Raw genomic sequence first — 22,313 nt, 5'->3', positions numbered from 1 at the left:
AAAAACATTTTAATCAGTTGCAAATCTGGACCATCCCACAAAAGAGCTGAGTCAGAATATTAAACACTGAAGGCAATGAGAATAAACCCAGAGCACAGCCTGTTTGGAGAGATTGCCTGGAAAGAAAAAAAATCTCTCTCTAAAGAACAACACAAAAGATCTGGAGTGACATCTTTTGGAGAAAACCAAAAACACACGTGTCATATCAACTGTCAAGCATGGCAGTGGAGGGATGATGATCTGTGCAGACACTTGTTGATTGTGAACAGCTATTAGCAAAACAAGCAGATAACATGGAGCTCTGCATTCAAACACTAAAGGAATATTTTTCTTAAACACCTCTTTTGTACAGTAGTGTGTATACACGTGATTTGATATCATGAAAAGCCTCAGAATTGCAATTAAGTTGTTTATTTCTGCTACTGTCAGTTAGCATTTGAGGCTTGGTGGCCATTTTGAATTTCAAGTCAAGGTTAGTTAGAAATTTCTACTTTATGAAGAGATTCCAGCGATTTTTCTGAACACTTTTTAACTAGTTCCAAGCTATAAAATCATCGTTTCCCATTTTTATGAACGCACACCTGCATCAGTCGGTGTTTTCTTCTTTTCATGTAATCTCACACAGTCATGATGCGACTATCACTACTTGGAGGGGCCAGCACCATCTGTTGCAAGATGAGGTAGTTCTTTATGGTCTTGTTTACTTAACTGAGTGTCACCTTCTGACCTTTTTACGGAAGACTTCAGATAAATCACATGAATTTAGATCATTGTGTTTTTGTTAATTTGGAGTAAAAAGTAAATAAGAGCAAAGCATGGTGTCCCTCTAACGTCATTTTTGTCATGAGCCATGACTCAGCAATGAACCCGAGACTCCCGCTGCTGAGCAGAGATCTGTGTTAGTAAGGCGAAGGGGCGGGGCGTGGAGACTCGGTACGAAGGGGGCGGAGCTTGGTAGTAAGCTGACGCCTTCCCTTTTCCATCGAGACAGAGCAGCCTCCTCCTGTAGAAAATTATTCTTGGCTGAATACGAATGACTTCTTCCCCTCCCGATCCTCGCCAAAGCGGAAGGAGCCGACAGTTTCCCGAGACAGGACGGCTCGCGGTCGAACACGCAAAAAGGAAACCGGGAGCCCCCTCGGTCAGCGACGCATACCTGTCCGTGTGGCATGTGACAGCTCGCGGGCGCCTTGCCGCGTGAAGAGGGGATAAAGGACAGCGGCTCCGCAGACAGGACTCGACCTTTCCGCGTAGACCGACGGAGTAATGAACTCCTCCGATGATACCGGCTCTCCCGCCACAAAGGAGATGGAGTGGCTGTGCGGAGCAAAGCTCCACTTCTGGGTGAGTGCGTTTCTCGTCACCGCTGCTGTAGGCTGCTAAATAACACCTCCTCAGTGGTTTGGAACCTGCAAAGCGTTTGTTGTCTTTCCGGGTAGCTGAAGTATCTGTCGCAGCTCCTATAAATATCCCCCCTTCTCGCCCCCTAATTGCATTTACAGTGTTAACGAGGTCCCAGTTAATAACATGAAGACTTTCTTGTTGCCTTTACGGAAGACATGTTGAAGCCAATGAAGTGTTCACTCAAACTTGTTACATCTGGAGTGCGTTTAAAGCGCTTTGCAGACTTATTTGCGTTGTGCAAACGTAACTCTGATAAGTTCATTAGACAGTAGCCTTGCCAGGACTATTATTGCACACAGATAACTGCAATATATACTATTATACATAATTTTTTCGTTTGGTGCAATCATAAAATTGTCCCAAAAACAACATAATAACATTATATCAGGGCTTTGACATGCAGCTATTTCTATTGTTTAATACTGCATTTAATATAAGTTAACTCAGGTTTTCATGCCTCTTTTCTTTGTTTTCCATGATCATCATCATTATCATCTTCACCATCATCATCATTATCTCTCCAGCTAGTTCAATGAGCTTTAACAGTTCGGCCATTAAAAACTGCATCAGGATTATACATCAAGGGCAATAAAAATCTTAAGTGGCAGAGCGTTAATTTATGTTTTCTAAAAATCATAATAGTGTGCCAAGTATTGCATCCAATCAGTCCTGTCCAGCTCCAATATTGGATATTGCAGACAGACAATATACGGTACAGTCCTAAGCTTAATGCTTTGTTGAGTATCACTTGTATGCAGTGATAACATGTGGAGGGTTTGCTCATTTACAGTCCATGGATTATTTTAGCATAGTGAAGCTGATGTGTGTTAAAAAAAACAGAAGTTATTTTCCACCTAACTCACTTACCTATTGGTCAGTACAGCCTGTTTTTGCTTTTCCTGACATCCATGTAAATCATAACACATCCAAACACCATGCTTGATAGATGCATTTGTTGTTTGTAACTGTGTGTGTGTGTGTGTGTGTGTGTGTTTTGGATCTTGAGCTTTCTCCATCATTTTGTTACCGGTTGATTTTACCTGTCTATAATACATTTTTCCAGTATTTTTCAATCTGTTTATTTCACAAAATTAATTTATCCTTACCCTCATGATTTACCTTTACATACACGCTTTTATCAGAAGGCTAAGTTAACCTCTATTGTCCACAGTACAGGTCTGTGTTTGAATTATATCAAAGGGTTCCTCACTGTAAACGTTGTTTTATGGGAAGCGGTGATAAAAAGGTGCAGATGGTGGATAGAACAGAGTCTCACCTGTATGACGGATCCAGAATATTTGCAAGCTGCTTTTTGAAGCTCATGATGTTCAGGTATCTGTTTTATTTTTGGAAGCAAAATTGGACGTCAAAATTTGGAAGTCAAAGTAGGGGAAATGGCGTAAATGCGGTTTTACAACCAGAGCATACTCTGTTTGTTCTTTTTTGAGTTCCACACAATCATAGTTATGCATCCTTTTAATATGTACATACAGTTCTTTTTCAGTGTTCATAAAATTTTTTTCCCATTTTTTTGTCTCACTTTGGCGTGTTTTATTTGGATTAATTTGTAGGATACATCAGCCGATTGATGAATTAGCCCTCATCTCCTTAATTTTGGGTGATCGGCGATTGGCCAATACATACATGTATTGAAACCCGATCTTAACCCCCAATGACAGACTGCCAGACCCACCCATTAGGTCACGCTGACAATTTAGCAACTTCATCACCATATTGAGCCTCTTTTCAAACCAAAAACGTTGCCATTGGACAAAATCAAAATTACAATCTACATAATTATGATAAACGAAAATGACTCATACTTTTCCATTTTTTCCCAAATAAATGTCTTAAAATTGTATCATGGATTGGTGTTACACCAGCTTAGAAAAACAGGTGGTTAAAGCACAGTGATGCTACAAATCATTGACTTAGTAAGTCAATATGCCACAATTTTTAGATATTTTTTTGGTTAAAAATGTGTCATTTTTCTCCCACTCCACAGTTATGTATTACTTTGTGTTAGTCACATAACATTCAATAAAAAAATACAACAGTTGACAGTAACTGAGTGCACTAATACTGTATTTAGTTTTCACACAAAACTACATTGTATAATAATTTTACTGTATTGCTCAGACAAATTACTGCGCAGTTACATAAAATATTATTATTAACAATAATAATAAAGGTGTGTAGAAAGGAGTGGCCCGCTTTGTTTATCTTGGAGTGGCTGAGAGTCTTGCTCTTCAAGATGTTTCAGGTTTTTGAATTGAAGCTCTCCAAACTGGATTTAAAAGAGAGGTAGATGATGTTACCGGTTTTATTTTTCCTAGAATCCTGCAGCCTTAACATTCACCTTTCCTCCAACACCTGAATCACATGACTAGGCCATTAGTGGGACTGCATGCTGGGAGGTCACTCAGACATCTTGCACTAAAATTTAATCAAAACAGCCATGTCAAAGTGCAGCAGTTCTAGAATTACATCACATAAGTAATCAATTAATGTGATTAATTGTTAGTATTTATATAAATTGCCATTTTATATTTTCTATTATTTCTAAGATAAATAGTAAGCTATCTATTTTTTGTTTTGTGTTGTTTTGGATATGCAGATGTGACTTGGGTTATCATTCATGTTGTCTAAATGATTGCAAATGTGAGCAACTGCTATGAAGTTTTTTTTTGTTTTTTTTTATCTCACGTTCACGTCCCCCTAACACCAATATTTTGTTTCACTTCACCAAAGGTCACATTCTCCACCTCTGTCCTTTCTGCTGGACAGAAAAGTCAGCATATTTTCTTCCTGTCAGTATTTCTCAGGCAGCGAAGGGAAGTTGCTGAAGTGTTGCACCTAATTTAGGAAAGAAAAGTCAGGAAATGGTGACATAAAATAAATAAAATGTTTTTTAAATGCATCCATTTCAAGCAAATAATAATAATAATAATAATAAAAAAAACAAAAACCTGCATCGTTCTTTGGCTTCTTCTTGAAAAGAAAAGCTTTTTTTTCTTGAATCTGGGTTATTGTGGTTAGTTTCTCTGTTGCGACATGCTTGTTACAGAAATCTTGATGGCTCTGAAGACAACTTGAGCAGCTAAAATAATCTTAAGTTTCTATCAAGAAACCCCAGATTTCCTTCCCTCTCCTCTGTGCAGCCCACATTCTTTCCTAAATACCACCTTCACCACGAACACATCGCTGTGCTTGAGTGTCCAGCTGATTTGCCTCTGGGTAGAACCCGCTGAGAGATGCAACTGTTTTGTGAGGCCATGACAGGTGGTGTAAACTAGTTGCTGCTATTCACGTCCACTTCAAACAAACAGGAGGCATCTGTAATCCCCCAGCTTTCAGCAGTGCATGCTGAGTGCAGGTCAGAGTTAATACTTAGGCTTGATCAATTGCCCTATTTACAGAGTTGTTCTTTTTAAGACGTCTAAGCAGCAGCTTGAAGTCCATTTGACAGCTCAAACAAGGTTTATATTAGGACAAACCGCTGCATGTAAGACTCAGAATATGACACCCTTGAACAAAGGTACCTCACTTCCTCCATGGCCTGATGTTTTCACCAATAGTTAAAGCTGCTGCTTTTAATAAAAACTGAAAAGTAACAATAATTTCTACAGTTGAGAAAAAAACAAGTTGCAATGTAATAAACTAATGTTATTTTATCTCTCTTTTATAAATACAGTTAGCTTAATGAAGAAACGTAGACACTTGTCAGACTTTGTAGTTTTAAAATGCTCATTGTACCAAATATTCTTTTTTTCTGTTCTGCTTTTTGGTCTTGTGCAAGAATACCGGGGATTCCCTCTAAAAATGCTTATACCTGCCAATTTTACTTGTTCAAACTCCAGATATGCCTTAGTGTGCATTAACACACAAAGTGTAAACCGTCTTGATACTACTGAATAGGCTAACATCCACGGTCTTAGTGGATGTTAGCCTATTGAGGCTAATCAGCACCTAGGAAAATGAATGGTGCTCCTGTACTGGGTGGTTTGCCAATAGCATGTCAAGTAGCATTGTGTCTGGATATCTCAGCTTCCCAAGCTGCATTTCCCCTTCCTAAAATCCAGAATATTTTAGATTGGTTTTGCAAAAAACAAAAAAATCCGCAAATGGGTGAATTTTCCACAAAAAATTTGGAGTTATTTTTCAAGAAAAAATGTGCAAATGGGTAAATCTGCAAATATCTTTTCTATTTGTTTTGTTTACCATCCCACGGTCCTAGCGTGAAAGCAGGGGTGAAGATTGTCCCGTCAGACCGTCAGTTCCCGAAACCACACACACAAGAAATCCTCTTAAAAAACAAACTTGTTCGATCCAAATGACCCCATCTCTTAAAACTTCATGAGGCTTAAAAATGAAGCAGTAGAAACAGTATGGCAGTTTTCAAACAAACTTTAACTGTGGCTTAACTGTGGTTCCTCAGTGAAATGCGCTGTGTGTCCCGTCAAGACGAAGAGCTTTTGAAGTCTTGCCCCAGAGGGAGCGTTTGCTTGTCATGCCTCATTTTAACAAGATCTACATGTACGTCTGGGCTTGGCTACAGCTCAAGTGATGTTGCAGTGAGTTTCCAGAGATTGCGGGGGACGGCCCTTCCCCATGCAGTTCAAACATGCCCAGAAAACTATTGAGTTTGTTAAGGGCATGATCAAGTCAAGCCCAACCTAAACAGGTTCTGTTAGGGGTTGGCGTTGGAGCAAGAGAAGGCCAATCACAAACCATGTCTCTCCTTGTTGGTTTGTTTTTAACAGCTTTGAGGTGATATGGTTATTGCTTCATTGATGCACAACAAGGGTTGTAGCAAAGCACAGAGGTTTTCTGAAGAAATGCCTTGAAACTGCAAGCAGACCTGATGGCAAAGTTGATGAAGTATGTCATAAACTCGGCAAAGACTGCAGCAAGATGCCTCTGGATCAAAACCAATCTAACAATACAAAGCTACTGTTCAGTGCAACTTAAGTTCATCCATCTCTCTTAGGAAGTTACCCTATGCGATTATCTCAAATTTCAAGGAGTAATGATAGGCGAGGCAAAGAAGAGAACTACAGAGAAAAGCAACCTAGTGGCCAGTTGTTAATATGGAGGAGGAGCTGCAGAGAATCTGCGGAAAAGACACTTGTTAGTAGTTCCCCTCACAAATCTGGCAACAAGAAAGCCATTGTTATGAGAAAGACATGATAACTCAACTTAGCAATTTGCTATAAGCCATACAGGGGATAGAGTAAGGCTACATTTACACAGCAGGCAAAAGCGATCCAAATGTGATTATTTTTTCCAATTTCCGATTTGGATCAATTTCATTTTTCCAACTTTATTTTCTTTATATATACTGCTCAAAAAAATAAAGGGAACATTTCACTTTAATTTTGTGTGTGGCTCCAAATCCAGGCCTCCATTGGTTAATAAATTTGATTTCCATTGATGATTTTTGTGTGATTTTGTTGTCAGCACATTCAACTTTGTACAGAACAAAGTATTCAATGAGAATATTTCATTCATTCAGATCTAGGATGTGTTATTTGAGTGTTCCCTTTATTTTTTTGAGCAGTGTATTATTACAAATGAGAAAACTAAATGTTCTCCCAAACTTGCTCTGATTTTTGTTCTTTCAGGGAGTTTACCTGACACAACAAAGTCCCAATAATTACAAGCTGTAAAACATTCTTAAGAAAAAAGATGGTGGCAGGCGAACTATGGAAACCAGAGGAGTGCATTGGTGCAAAAAGAAATAATACAGATTTCACAAAGATAAATCTTCATAAACTGAAAATTTGATTTATCACCCAGCCCCCTTTATGATTTCATGAGGGCAGCTTTGTCACAGCAGTCTGAATGACCCAACTATGATCTTTTCACCAACAAAACATCCAATTTTTCCCACCTCCATGTGTATAAATAAACCAATTATTTGTATGATGTGGTACAAAATTGAGTACGTATGCAATAGTTTTCAAAGTGTCTGCAGTCAAAATGATGATGTCGCATTTTATTAGATTTTTACTTCATCGATGTGAGACTTGCGCCTTAATTCTGCACCAGAAGAAGGCAGATGTGGCAATTTCCTATGTGAATAATGGCTGAAGAAAGCAGTGTCGACACTTGGCACACTCCTTTGTTCGTACTTTCCTTTGTCTTGTTATGAAATTGTGGCAATATTATATGTGACGACGAAATCAATGATCTCTTAGGTAAACAATGCGTTGAGGTGAGGCATCTGTGTTCTTCTTCTGCACATGTGGGTTGCTTTTAGCTTTTAAACTGTTCACACAAAAGTCTGATTGAGGTTGCATTTAGTTAGTAGTATGAACTACCACCCAAAAAACAATTTGTATTTCAGCAAAAAATAATTAAATAGTAAGTTCTGCTGTTTGAATGTAGCCAAAGAAAGGGATAAAGCAAGTTCATGTTTTTAAAATCACCCAGTCAAAGTCCATAAAATTAATGTTTGCAGATAATTTCCGTGTAACCTGACATAAATTGAGCTACATTGCAAAGACAAAATGGCCTAGATGACATGCAGAGTCAGTAGTGACATACCCCAACGGACTAAGGATTCGCTGTGAAAGGCAAAGAAGAAATAGCAAAAAAGTCTCAAACTATACATTCCTTTCCTTTGACTTCAGAATTATAAACTGTGTTGCATTGCTCCCTCACATAACATATCAGTAAAATACATTAAGTTGTGTGGCTGTAGTGTGACACAATGTGGAAAACTTCTGCCAGACACGTGTATAATTTAATAAACAGAATGTTCTCTTCAAAGGCGTCACCTGTTCACGGATGAATGCAGAAGCAGACAGAATGCATGGCATGTACCGCATACATTACCAGGCTCACCCGAAGCCTGTTTATCAGCAGCATTATATACTAACAATTCAGACTGTCAGCAGCATCTTGGATTACAGCCAAGAGGAAGAGCAGCCCTGACAGGAGAAGCAGGGAGGTGCCGCTCTTTGATTCATCCGCAAGCATCAGGGTCTGGACGCGACTGCAGCCAGAGCTGAATCGAAACCGCAAAGAGGAAGCCGCCATGGCACGACGAGTTTTTGTGACACGTTGGGCTCCGTGGGAAACTTCCCTACTGCTCCATTTTCAGGATCTGTTTTACTTCTTTCGTATATTTAGAAACGTTGCGTCACTTCAGTTTTCGATTTTGCTGAAAAATCCCTAAAATGTCGCTGACTTCAGTACTACTAACCAAATATAAAACCTGACACAGAGAGAGAGGGAACAAAGGAGAGAGACAGTTGTGAAATATGTGTTTTCTGTATTCAAAATTTGAAGGAAGGAGCGTGATGTTAAAACTACAGGTTACAAGAGCAGAAATAAAGTGTTTTAAATTTGATGAATACATTTGTCTTACGTATTTTCATAGTCAAAATGACATTAGTTTATATGACGATAAATTGTAACAGTAATATTGTTCTTTTGAGGTTATTTTCAAGTAATATAACGGTAATGGGAAAATAATGCAAGAACACATTCTGAGATATCAATAAACTTTAAATTCTAATGAATATTTAAAACTGAACGACATTTCAAATATCTAAAGTAAATTAAACAACAAAATAAAATGGTGCTAGTAGAGACCAATGCACCAGTCTGAAGACTTTTGTCTTTCAGGTTTTGGTAGAAAGAGGCAAAAGAGAAAAACAATAAATTGTGAAAACGCAAATTATTGAGGTTGTTTTAAATTATGTGATTAATTGGTTTATTGCTTATTGCAACAGGCCTGCAGTGGATCTACTTTAATTGGTTCGATTCTGTCAGCGTCGAAGTTCAGAAAATCCTCTGATGCACAGTCTAGTGTTTTGTCTAAATCGCCTGAACAATGGCGCTAATGATTTCTATATCGGTGTCAATGAGTTTAGCTGGCAGCACTTCCTCTTCTAGAGTCTCCGTCCTCCCATTCTGAGTGGAGATCCTTTTACTGCTGTCTCCTCTCGTAAACCTTCATAGACTTAAATCATAACACTGATACTTTCTCAATTCTTAATTAAAAATATACATATTTTAGAGGTTCTCCAAGAAACTGATCAGATGATTTTCCGCTTGACTGAAAAGTCACTTTAAGTCTACAGTCATTGTGGGACTTCATCTGGCGAAGCTAATGTGAGCTGTCATGATTCCTGTATGTGAAGATGAAGATTATGGGATGATTATGTGATTTAAATAATTAGCTAACACTTATTACATTCCAGGCAGAAATTTGCGGTATGCATATTATGCACATTTTTTCTTTGCATTGTGTTGCAGTAAACTGACTGGCCAGCCGTTTGCTGCTAACAAGGCTGAACTTGGCCTCTGAGCTTCCTGTTGGTGCTAAGCTAACGGGCTGTTTCACAATCTAAAATGTTTAGTCTGATCTAAAAACAACTGGATGTTTGAAATTCATGAAACCTTTATTCTATTTACACAAATCAATTCTATGTTGGCACCAGAACAACTTTAGGATTATGTTAGAAAAATAATGTTAGTGACTTGTGATAGCTGGACTGGAATATTCTACAGACATTCCTAAAAACACAGTTTGTGAAACTTTTACTTAAAAATTGGGATTTTTTTTGTGTTCTAATTATATCTTTTAAAAAAGGTATCTTCTTGTTTTGGTGAACCCAATACGGTCTATTGTCTTGTCCTACCAGCCGATGCATCCTCATTTCCCCCTACCCTATTCTTACAACCGATTTGTGAAAGCTCTGTTTTACACCTCCTTGTCTGCTCTATTGTCCACTTGACTGCAAAGCCAGTGTGACCTAAATCTCGACAACGGTATCCACCCACTAGAGGTCCCTGCGGGCGTCAGCGCCGACAGGGTCTAAAATAAGACTAGCCAGTCTGTTGGTGGTGCCAAACGGCCAACAGATGAAGAGAAAGACGGACCAGATGATGAGCAGAAGAAGAAAACAACAGCGTCATCTTCTAAGAGATGACGCTGTTGGCAAAATCTGTGCATCTCTGATCGGGACAAAGTTCATCAGATCAGTAAAATATACACTGCTCAAAAAAATAAAGGGAACACTCAAATAACACATCCTAGATCTGAATGAATGAAATATTCTCATTGAATACTTTGTTCTGTACAAAGTTGAATGTGCTGACAACAAAATCACACAAAAATCATCAATGGAAATCAAATTTATTAACCAATGGAGGCCTGGATTTGGAGCCACACACAAAATTAAAGTGAAATGTTCCCTTTATTTTTTTGAGCAGTATAATATGAGCAGGCCATGGAGAGAAGTAGGAACATTGAGAAACTAAAAAACAAAATAGTGGAAAACATATTTTAAACCTGTTATGTTGTTAAAGTATTAATTTCATTATTTATATGCGCAACTTTCCATTAAGATACCAAGCAGACAGACTGTAAGACTCGGGAGATTGTGGCTTTTTGACTGCTCAGATTTCTTAGAAAACAGCTCAACTTTTCATATAAATTGAAGCATAAACTACTTGATCTTATTATTTACTTTATAAATCTGTATTGAGTCAGGCGTGTGGCAGGAACTCAAGAAGCAAAGCGGAAAGGTGTAGGTCATTAGAAACGGCAAACGTAGTCTGAAGGAAAGGCATTGCACTCGTTAGGTTTATAGAAATGCCTGAGAAATTTGACATAATGAATGGTTCCAGTTACCAGGTGAGAAACCGGCGGATCAATACGCAATAAAAATTCAAAGGTTAATAAGGAATTTCCCCATTTTGCATTGATTTCACTTTTAGTTGCATTATAAACTACGTCCTTCTTATCTAAGGTTAAGGTGTAGCCTTACACCAAATATCAAAAGTTTTACCAGCTAAGGCCTGTTCCACCAGGTTAATTGTTTGACTCTTCTCAATCAACTTTTTTTCTGAATGACTCCCCAAATTGGATCAGAATCTGGCGCCGCATCTTGGCCATAATCTGTCTGCTCCTCCAGTATTGTCCGTAACGTCGTAACTTCGGTGAGGACATTTATTATTCCTTGGCATTGAATCCACAGGGGACAGTACACACCAGACGTATTGGGTTTCCAGCAATTCTGCTCCGACACGAGCAGACACATTACCGCCAATAAAAGCCGTCTGTGATTATGCCGCGTTTACTGATAGGCCAGCAGTTATCTTCTGACAAAACAATGTCGGTGACCATCTCTCCCTCTCACAGGGTTCTGTCCCACTGGTCAAACTCATCGTTATATTTGTGTTGTGTGCTGAGATCTTTGCAGTTCTTCTTGACTGCTATGATTGAAAACAAGCGGTATTTGTACCTAAATACAACGTATTACTGATGAATCGACATTCTGTCATAGTCCGATACTTCAATAAAATCAGTCCAAAAACATGTGGAAACGTGAAAAACATGTGATTGTGACTGTGTCTTACTTAACTCTCTCACCAATGACCTTTTACACTCTGCACTCTCTACTGTCTTCTGTGTGTTAAGTAAATAGAGATTGTGCAGGTCAGGTCAATATGCTTCTCTAGGGTCTACTATCATCTAACATGTAACCTATGGGATGTAGCTTTAGCTTACGTTTCCACAGATTCATCTGATTTGACATCTCCAGTCTTTGGTAAACTCGCTCCTTGCTCCTGCTGAGGATGTTTTGATTTGAAACAAAACTTCAGAAAACGCCTTACAATCTGGCAACAGTCAGACCCCCAGTATTCATAAGTTTGGACCCACAGCCACCAGCAAATAGCTAAAATCTTCCATTTAAAAACAGTTGGAACCATCCTTATTTTTAACTCAAAATATACCTTAATATGCTGTGGAAACCATCTTAGCACTATCATAGAAGCTAACAGCTACAGTTCACCAAAGTCCAGTCTTGGGGGTACAACCAATCAGAGGCTCCAAACTCATAATACCACGCCAAGTAGCATTGTGCCTAGGTTTTCCTGCTAACTAACCGGCATTTTCTTTCAAATATTTTAGGTAAAATTTACGGGGGAAAAAATCAGTGAAGAGGCAAATTCTTCACAAAAAATTTGGGTTTACATTCCACATAAAAATCTACAGATAGATCCGTTGTAATGGGGTTCCTACTGCTCTCTCTATGCACCTTTGGCAGGATCCTGGGAATATTTGGCCCAAATAATCTGAACACATCATGCAAAAGACCCAGAAAATTGGAGGATTCTCTCTTTACCATCAACATGTACAGCCTATAATACCGTTTTGTTTATAATTCAATGATTTAAAAAAAAAAAAAAAAAAATTCTGCACAGAATGTGGCCTCATGACTCACCGAGGAAGGGTTGGAAGTTTCTCAAATCTGGTGAGGCTGATTATTTCAAAAAACCCCAGGCCAATACCCTGGATTGACTTTTATATCCTTATTTAAACATCAGTCCACGTTAACATGGCATAAACAACTGGCTGCGACTAGCAGGATATGCCTTGCATTGTGTGCTGACAGTGGGAGTTTAAACAGATTATTTTTTGCCAGCCAACTTGCAAATTATGAAGAGGAAATAGCTCTTTGTCAAATTAATGGCTTTAGTTATTAGGAGAGAACATAAATCTGACAAGGTCAAAGCAGGCCGAGCACATGTAACACCAACCCTGACAGGCTGTAGCTCTATCGGAGATGGCGTTCCTGTTGGTGTGCTTTAGCTGTGCTCAAATGGGACATTGTTGAGTTAGCAAAATTGTACATTTTAGGCTGCGCCAAGAACAGAATGGAGAAATACTCGGTGCTATTGGGGTAACTCTGTCAGGTCAGGGAAGATTTGCCTCTCTTCCAGGGTTTCTCCGTTTGAAGATAATGATTCTAACTCTGGTTCACTACAGCAGAAACAGCTGCATAATCATTTTCCTTCACAGACTTTCTTTCCCATCTGTTATTTTTTCTTTCCTCCAATTGCATCATAATGAAAATGTTGGATTTCCTTTTGCCTCGTTTAAGTCCAGCATTAAAATTCGAAAGACGAGGCAAATGTAGGCTTTCCCCTTCATTTTATGGACAAACGGTTTGATAGCATTGTTGCCAAGTAACCAGCTCATTCAAACCTGTTCAGTGACATGGGTGGTTGCAATCAGTAAGAAATTTTAAAGGCCACATTTCAGTCTGGTTTCCCTGTCGATACCTGCGTGCTCTGCAACTCTCCTCCAGAGGAATAAAGAGTCGCTGGAGAGGAAATAACTATAGCTACAGTTTAGTTGTGTCATCTTCATCTCATAGCAACAGGAGGAGGAATGAAAAGGCGCAACGGGCCTCGCTCTGTCATCACTGTCTTTCAGCTCTCTGGGATGCCTGAACTATATGGTTAGACAATAATGGTTCAACAGCAGCTTCCCCCTTTTTCGATGATTATCAGTAGAAATAGTTTTTGTAATTATGTTGCCCTTTGTTTGTTTTTCTAAACACCGTTCACACATTTCCTCTTAATGCGAACTATTCTTCTCATTTTGTGCTAACTTCTTGAATTATGGTTTTGTAGCTTGACATTTGCTGGTTAAGCGTTCCACGAATGCTTGAGCAGTTGCAAAATCATCTGCCAGTAATCGTAAAACACAACGTTGCATCTAATCTAATCTTTTTTTTTTAAGAGAGTGTGTTTATGCAACAAAACTGCCTCTAAGAATACTTGGAAGTTCACCCAGAATGCGAGGAACTTGTGTCACTCAGACTTATGTCTGTACATTCATTTTAAACCTGATTAAAAACTTGTTCTGAAGGTTTGGGTGTGAACTCTTTACAGCAGTATGTCAATCAGTTTCCACTCCACCTCCTCAGGTTTGGGGGTTCAATAAATCCTGGCCATAAAAGCCAGAATAAAATAAAAATGTTTCATTTTGAGCTAAAGCTTTGAGGCACATTTGACTGATTATAATCAGAATTGCTTCGTCTGGGTTTCTGCCTCAAACAGAGGAATCAAAATATGAGGGAATGTTGTTTATGAATGATATTAGGATGGAGTGGGAGGTGGATAAACAAATTTTTGTCTGTTTTATCTTCCTTCCTGTCGTTTTAGCTTTTCTCTCTTTTCTGTTTACCCGTTTTACCTCTTCCTCACATCTCAGGGCTTAAAGGAAACATGTTAGGTAACTAATAAGGAAGGAGTGGTGCTGTGTGTGAGATTATGAACTATACATCTTGCCACATTGAAGACATAACTTCCTTTTTGAATCTTCTTCCATATCGGTTATCACAGCTCCATCTGTGGCTCTTGTTTCTCTTTTGGTGTCATGATTTACTTCATTTCCTGCTCTAGTCTGTCCCAGCTGTATCCTGTTCGTATAAAATTCTCGAATAGTTAAATTCCTCACATGATCTCTGCCTTTGCCGAACTGGCCTCAGATAATATAAACTATTTACATTGATGTAATTTGTTGCCTTTTTCTCCAACTCCTTGGCTTTGCTTCCTCTCTGCTTCAAATCTTTCCAGAATAATTTGTTTCTACAATAAATTGTCCTGTTTTTAGAAGCGCCTTTGTTCCTATGGAAGACTGATCCTGCCAACACTGGAGGATGGCTATAAATGGCTTGAAAGTGTAATTAATGTGGGAAACATTGTATCCAACAATGAAAAATACAAATCTTTCCCAGCTTGGATCTTGATATTGGCCAATAGGTGAGAAGCGGGCTCTGAGTTCCCGCCCACTAGACCCTCTTCTCCTTTGGTTAGTTTAGCTCCTGCAAAGATTCAGAAGGAAAAACTAAGTAGAACATGAAGGGGAAAAACAAGGTAAATTAGAAAAAAACAGAAGACAAAATGAAAAAAGGAAATAGGAGAAAATAAATCAATGTATGATCTAAGAAACTAACAATAAATAAAAATTTGAATATGAATAAAAAAAATATAAAAATCTATAAAAAATTGAAGATTAAACAATGTTAAATCAAAACTATTATAAATTTTGCCACTCTGTAATCAAATAAGTTTGTAAAGTTCTTATTTATTTTTTGTTGGAATATTTGCCACATTAATTTCTTAATCAAGATATTGTTTTATTCCTTTATTGATTGCCATTGTTGGCAAAATCATTCCAACATACTTTTTTTTTCTTCGCACTGCATCTACATATCGTCAGTAGTTTAAACTATCATGCGTGTGAATGTGCGAATGAATGACAGACTGCAGTGTAAAGAGCTTTGGAGTCCTCTGACTTAGTTAAGCTCTATACGAAACAGTAAAAGCAGCAACTGGGGATTTAGATGGTCCTACTCAGAGTTAAACCTCTGTCATTTTCAGCAATTGCTGACTTACTGTCAGGTGTGCAGTGTCTCACAAAAGTATTCACACCATTTGAGCTACCTTGCACCATTCGATCTCTGGATTGTATAGACACTTTTAGGAAACAACTTAAGACCCACTTTTTTAAACTTGCTTTTTAGCGTAATACTTGTTTTATTGTTTTGTATGTTGCTTTTAATTTATTTATTTTTACATTTTGTACAGCACTTTGTGACCCTGGTCTGTGAAAAGTGCTATAGAAATAAAGTTTACTTACTTACTTACTTACTTACTTACCATTTGAACTTGTTCACATTTTTTTTATATTTTAAATAGGATATTTGATTTTTCTCTGCATTTTTCTAATGCCAATGTATTAGCAAATTTTTTTTAATGAATTAATTTTTTTTGTAGAGCATATTTGAAATACTAGAAAGGAAATGATGTTTGGGAAGCTGAAATACCCAGTAGAAATGCTGCTAGACATGCTTTGACTGGCGGTTGCAGAACCAGCCAATCCAAGACCACCATTATTTTTTCCTTAATGGTGATTGGGCTGTTAGTTTATGCCGTATCACCAAGTCGGTTTCCACTGTGCTTTGTGACACACATATTAAGGTATATTTGGTGTTTGAATTATTAAAATAGAGCGATATAGAGAAGGTCTCAAGTAAAAAGAAAGCCATGAGACGTCAAGCTGAATTTGTCAATTTCGATGTCTAAAACTAAAACGTACCCAAATTCTATTTTTGTTTAGTCAAGCAGTCAAAATGTGTTTCCTCGGAATAGGTCTCTGAGGTAGACGCAGACATTTTTATCTCTTTTCTTCACTCTTCTTCTGCTCACACACTCAGTGGTGGACACTGGTTAGTACTGATAGGAGTGGTCTGTGGAGCAGGGGAGGTTGGCAGCTGTGTTTATCTTGAACCGCCTGTGGGCGGGCTTTCAGGCATGTTTGTCCAGGGAAGCAGCGCTAGGGGTCACGACTCACTGCAGTATGAAATATGTTTACCTTATCTTTCACCTCCGGATGATCTCCACCTTAAAGGATGAGTCACGACTATTGCACAAGTTTTGGTGTGACGGAGTCTCACCTTAATGCTGAATCACTGTTACAACTCATGGAGTGTAGCTCTAAGAGTTTAAGTTCATTCAGAGTTCACTGGATGAACACTCATTGATTTCTTCTAAGAAAGAGGCACAACTTTATATTAAGGTTAACATTTTTCAAGTCTGTGAAAAATCACTTGAAGTCAGACACAGTGCAGTCAAAAGTATTCTTGTTTTGTTCCCAAAATGAAAATAGGAGAAAAAGTAATAAGAATCTTGAATTGCACTGCTGATTTAGAGTTCAGCAGAAAACTTATTTGCTCAATTGCATATTTGTTTTGCTTTGATTAGTAAAATCTTTACTTGGAGGCTGTTTGTTTTATAGTTTACATACGGGGTTCTCCAAGGCTCAATCCTTGGAGCCCTTTCATTAAACATCTACTACTGCAAGTTATAAAAGAAAATAAGATTATAAGACTGAGCTCCTTTAAATTAATACTAAAAACCCACCTATTTGCCGTTGCTTTGAACCATAAAAAATATGGATTATTGATCACTTGGATTATTTGAACACTTTGAATTACCCTTTTTTCAGAAATGTTTGATTTCTGATTGATTGGTTATCTTTGCATTCAGATTTGTTTAATAATCTGAAATGGTTGTGTCACAAAACAAACAACAACAAAAAACCCAGAAAAAAATCTTCAAATTTTTTTACAGTGTGGCGACTACAACACATCCATTGTACACAGAGGTCAAATCCAGATTCATGATGGGGGCAAATATGGATTTTTGATTTTCTTTAAGTGCCTCAGGCAACACAAATGTTGGCCTTCAGAGCCACTGGGCGGTGTCTTTTTTAATACCGTTAAGCACTCTTTGAAATATTGGATATTTTTAATAACACTGTCTTGCATTAAATCTTTTAATACCACTCTTGTACATTAAAAAGGCAACAAATAACTGTTTACTGAAATCGCTACGGGGAGCAGATGAAGACGGATTCTGCATCTCGTATCAGTGGGAAAGTGTGTCAGGTTCCTGCAGCTTCAGTTGCTTCTCTTCAGTCTGATTGTCTCCTGTCAAGATATTTGTGTTTTGAAGCATTGTTGAAGGTTCTTTCTAATAAAGATGAGAAATACCTAATCAATTCTAGTAAAATGTCTTTTAGTGTCTTTTTATGAGTGTAAATTCAATAAATAGAAAGTTACCACTGGAAGAAATATAGAATTTTTAGGTCCACATTGTCCATCCTAGTTGTTAGTTTTCAAAGTCAGTTCAAAATGTCTCCTTTTCTCACCTCAAGAAGTTGTGTAGGAATCTGCAAAGGGCCAAAGTGTCCCTACAGGTAATAGGAATGCACGTCAGGCATGAAAGGAGCTCAATAATGTAAACCTGATCCTCCAGCTGCTACTGTGTTTTGAAAAAGCATTCATGACCTTTGAATTTTCTTTCACCCACTACAAACTTGAATGTGTTTGAGTGGGTTTTATGTCACAGAGCAAAAAGAAAAAGCTAAATTGTGAATTGAAAAGAAAATAATTTGTGGTTTTATAAATGTATTTAGGACGCGTTCACACCAGCCCCGTTTAGTCCGCTTTAATCGAACTCTAGTTGTTTGTCTACAAAGTCTGAGCCTACAAGCCTTGGTCTTGGTTCGGTTGAAGTGAACTCCGGTTCTGTTCGAAAGCCTATGTGAACGCAAAGTGGACCAGAGACCGCTCCAAAAGCAGGAAGCGGAGTCTAGCGCGGGGCATTATGGGTAAATGTAACCAAAACAAACGAGTCCAACGCTAGCGGGAGAAATGGCCTGTGGTCTTCTACAAACCAATTCAATCCTACACCAGCTAAAATCAGATGTCATTCCACATTTGTTTACATTTCATGAATAAGGAAGCTGCCCTCATGTTTTCCTCAGAGGTTTTTGTGTCGTTACCTTCTGTGGTTCTTTATACAGCGCCACCACAGGTGAGGAGGTGAACAGGTTTTTGAAGAGTTTAGCTTGCAGTGTGAAGGCGAACCACATCAGCTGAAAATGTAACAAATGTCACAGTTTTGGTCCCCAATAAAACGCTCGGAGACCTTGACAACTTAAATGATAAGTAAAAGAAGTTCCTCTGCATGTATTTTAATTTAAGATGTTCTCAGAGCTTCGTTATAGAACGTTAGTGAACAGGTATCACCATGAAGACAGGAATAAAACAAATATTTATAGAATAATAGTTGTGAAGAAGCTTTGGCTATAAAATAATAATCCAGACATTGTCATCTGAAAATAGAAAAAAGAATCAACTTGAACTCACATTGAGGTTTATGGTTGTAAGGTGACAAAATGTGGTGCAGTTCAAGAGCTATGAACACTTTATGGAGGGAGGAAGTCTGTTGCTTCTTGACTCCAGGCTCTGAGGAAAGTTTTGTTGGGCTTCTGGTGCAACAAAGTAACAACTGAGATGTTTTTGCTCAGGATTCCTTTGTTTTCCTTTACTTGATCTAAAAAACTAACCATAACCGTGTTGTTTAATCTCTCTGACTCTGATTCTGTCTATTTTGAAGCTTCTGTCCTGTCCAGTGAGATGACCCAGGTGTTGTAATCTGGAGTTTTTCTTTTTGAGACACCCTGTTGTGTGAACTAACCAGCCAATCGTCTGGTCCTCTGCAGGAACCCAACCAGACATTCCACACAGACCTGCCCGACCTCTCCGAGTGTTTCCAGCTGTCCGTCCTGGCATGGCTGCCCTGCGTCTTCCTATGGGTAGCCTCTCCGGCCTACATCTACTACCTGAAGAAGAGCAGCCGAGGGTACATCATGATGTCGCTGCTGAACAGGTTCAAAACAGTAAGTGGGACATTGTCTCATTAAGTAAGATCTTAAGGAAAAAAACGGTAAATAGTTCAGTAATATAGGAAGGAGCTCGATCATGGAGGAGCCTGAAACTTAAAGTCCAGATTTCTGAATCGACAGCGTTTGTACAGGTGCTTGAAATCCTTGAAAGGCTTGATTTAAATTAGGTGTTTTCAAGGTTTGGAGTCCATGAAAGTGTGTGATATTTAAAGCACGCCATTTTGTAACAAAGTGCCATCAAATGTTTGATTAAAAGTCTAATTTTATTTAGAGTTGAAACCAGATATTTTCATACACTGAATGAAAACACACATTTTTTTCTGACTGCCTGAAGTTAAATAAGACAAACTTTTTCTTGTCTCAGGTAACTTAGAATTACCAAAATGATTTCTAATTGCTAAAAGCCAGAAAACGTTGAGAGAACATTTAAAAAAAAAATTTTTTTAAGTATATTATGTTTAAGTATTTAATTTGAGCTCTAAGATAATTTACCTTAACATGATTTGCTTGGATTGTTTCAATGTAATGAATATTTATTACTCCTAGTGGCTCAACGACTTATTAATCTGTGTATTTGAGAAAAAGGTTGATTTATATTTTATATCTTAATTAGGTTATTGAAATTATAAAATTTTTGCTTCGTTCTCGGACCAGGTGAGTGTGTTAGGTTTGTTAAAGAGAATTTTGAAAACAAAACTGTATTTTAGCTTTCTTTGTCCCTGCACTGTAGGTTACTACCACAGGAATAAATGATGTCATCTAATAGTGAATTGAATCTGTCGTTTTTAATTCATTTATTCTGGTTTCATCTCCAAAGTGTGGTGATGGAAAGGTTTGAAAACGTACCTTGAAAATGCTTGAAAAGTGTTTGAACTTTACTATTGGAAAAGTGTATAAACTATGATTCATAAACAATAGAAACTGTTTAAAAAGTGTGTTTAGTTTTAATTCACATGCACCTTTGATCTGTAAACCAGAACAGGTGAAGTAAAGGAAGGCTTCATTCAAATCATCACACCACAGACAAATAAAAACTAAATGATCAACTTCCTGTTTTTCCCACTAGGAAGTGAACCGCTGAACCCTTCTCTCCTGTTTCTCCCACCTCTTCTTTGTTTTTCTGTCGTTTCATTTGTTTTATTCTCACTCTGCTTTTCCTTTTCCCTCAGGCGTTCGGCTTGTTGCTCTGGATCGTGTGCTGGGCCGACCTCTTCCACACATTTCACGAGCTGCAGCAGGGTCAGTCCCCGCCCCCCATCTATTTCATCTCCCCGCTGGTGCTCGGCATCACCATGGTAAGGAACGTGCAGCGTAGCATGGGTCAAAGAGCGACAGCTTTACAAAAGGCCATTCATGGACTGTATGTCCTGCAGCATAGGGGTTGTACATTTATTTTTGCATATGCAAATTCAAAGTATGGCGCTCACATCTGTGATGCTGTTGCAGTGATAACAGATGGGACCAGCAGCACTCCCTACAGATTTTTTTTTTTTTTTTTAAATTAAGATTGCAGGTTTCATCTCGTATGAAAATGATATGCTAACTATTGTTGTAACAAACTGTGTTAGCATAAGATTGTTTTGCTCTAACGCAGCAGCGTCATGCGGAGATGAATATTTGCAGCTCCCCTGTGGTTGAGCATTCAAGCTGGTCTCCAGCAGTGAAGGCAGCCAAACCTTCTGTTTTTATAGGAAAACGTATAAATGTGAAGGCAAACAACTTGTCTCGTCGTTCAGTTCATGGGAACCTGTTGCAGAATTTACTGCATGAAAAGAAGTTTGTAACACATCTGGAATAAGAATGTCATGCTCAGGGCAGACACTTAGAAAGTCTTAAATTAATATATATCTTAATATATACCTAAAATTAAAGCCTTAAATTGTCTTAAATTCATTTTTAAAAAGTAAGTTGGCCTTAAATACATTAATCGCAGGTCTTAAATTTTTTCCTATTTCATTTCATATATTCTTTACATTCTTTTGCTTTTCTTTCAAGCAAAAGTTTGAGACGCATGCAAACATTTGTATTGCGTTCTTTGACTTGAGGCTGTCATTGCTAATCTTGCTAGCTAGCTTTTTTATGCGTTTTTAACGGGTAAATGGAAACTTATCTCCAGTTGTCTGGACGAAGTTCGTACGTTTCTGTGAATATTTAGTTCTTAAATTTCATTCATAATGGTCTTAAAAAGGTCTTAAAAAGTTTTAAATTTTACTTGGTGAAATATGCAGAGACCCATGTTATTACCTACAAGACAAGCTGAAAGAAGTCAAGTAAGAAAACGATCACTGACAATACTTTCAGCAGAATCATGAAGGTGAAACATCAGAACATCAGTCATTACTTCAGTGCAAATATCTAAGAGATGGAAGAAATTAAAATACTTTCAGCAGTTTTTTGTGACAATACTTCAGTGTTCAGTTTAACTCTGAGAAGAAGGATGTTTTTCTTTTAAGTTAAACTAGTTAGATTTGCACATATTGAGTTATTTAAAAAAAAAAGATAGAAAACACTTGTTGAATTGCAGCAGTCTGTCATATTTTGTGAAGCAGAATTACAGTAAATGTTAATGTCTAGCTACTGATTTGCTTGTGTTTGTTCTCACCACATTTACATATGTTTTCACATATGTTTTTGGTTAATGGATGTGGTTTAAAAACATATAATTCCTACTGATGGAGGCTGCAGACGACCTGAGGTTGAGACGGAGGACAGCTGAATATAAATGCTCTCTTGTTTCTCCGAGTCATAACGGAAAGAACGCGCTGATCTCTGGAGGAACATCACCATCAGATGTCATAAAGATCATTAACTAATCATTGCAGCCCTTTTCTTTCTTCAA

At 38.0% G+C, this 22,313-nt stretch overlaps 1 protein-coding gene across 1 annotated transcript; it reads left to right on the top strand.

Moving 5' to 3' along the window:
• On the top strand, positions 1–20,769 carry LOC106964843 (multidrug resistance-associated protein 1-like; the record flags this gene model as incomplete). Its single annotated transcript, XM_015060579.1, has 3 exons — positions 1–1,344; positions 19,292–19,468; positions 20,644–20,769. Coding segments are annotated over exons 1-3 (381 nt in total), but the record flags the coding sequence as incomplete, so codon positions are not given.
• Positions 20,770–22,313: the final 1,544 nt, after the last annotated feature.

Source organism: Poecilia latipinna, unplaced genomic scaffold, assembly GCF_001443285.1.
Source record: "Poecilia latipinna isolate Pla-1442-1.1 unplaced genomic scaffold, P_latipinna-1.0 Scaffold1727, whole genome shotgun sequence".
Taxonomy (NCBI): Eukaryota; Metazoa; Chordata; class Actinopteri; order Cyprinodontiformes; family Poeciliidae; genus Poecilia; species Poecilia latipinna.
Note: the sequence above shows the minus strand (reverse complement) of the source record. Positions and strands in the feature narration are given on the sequence as shown.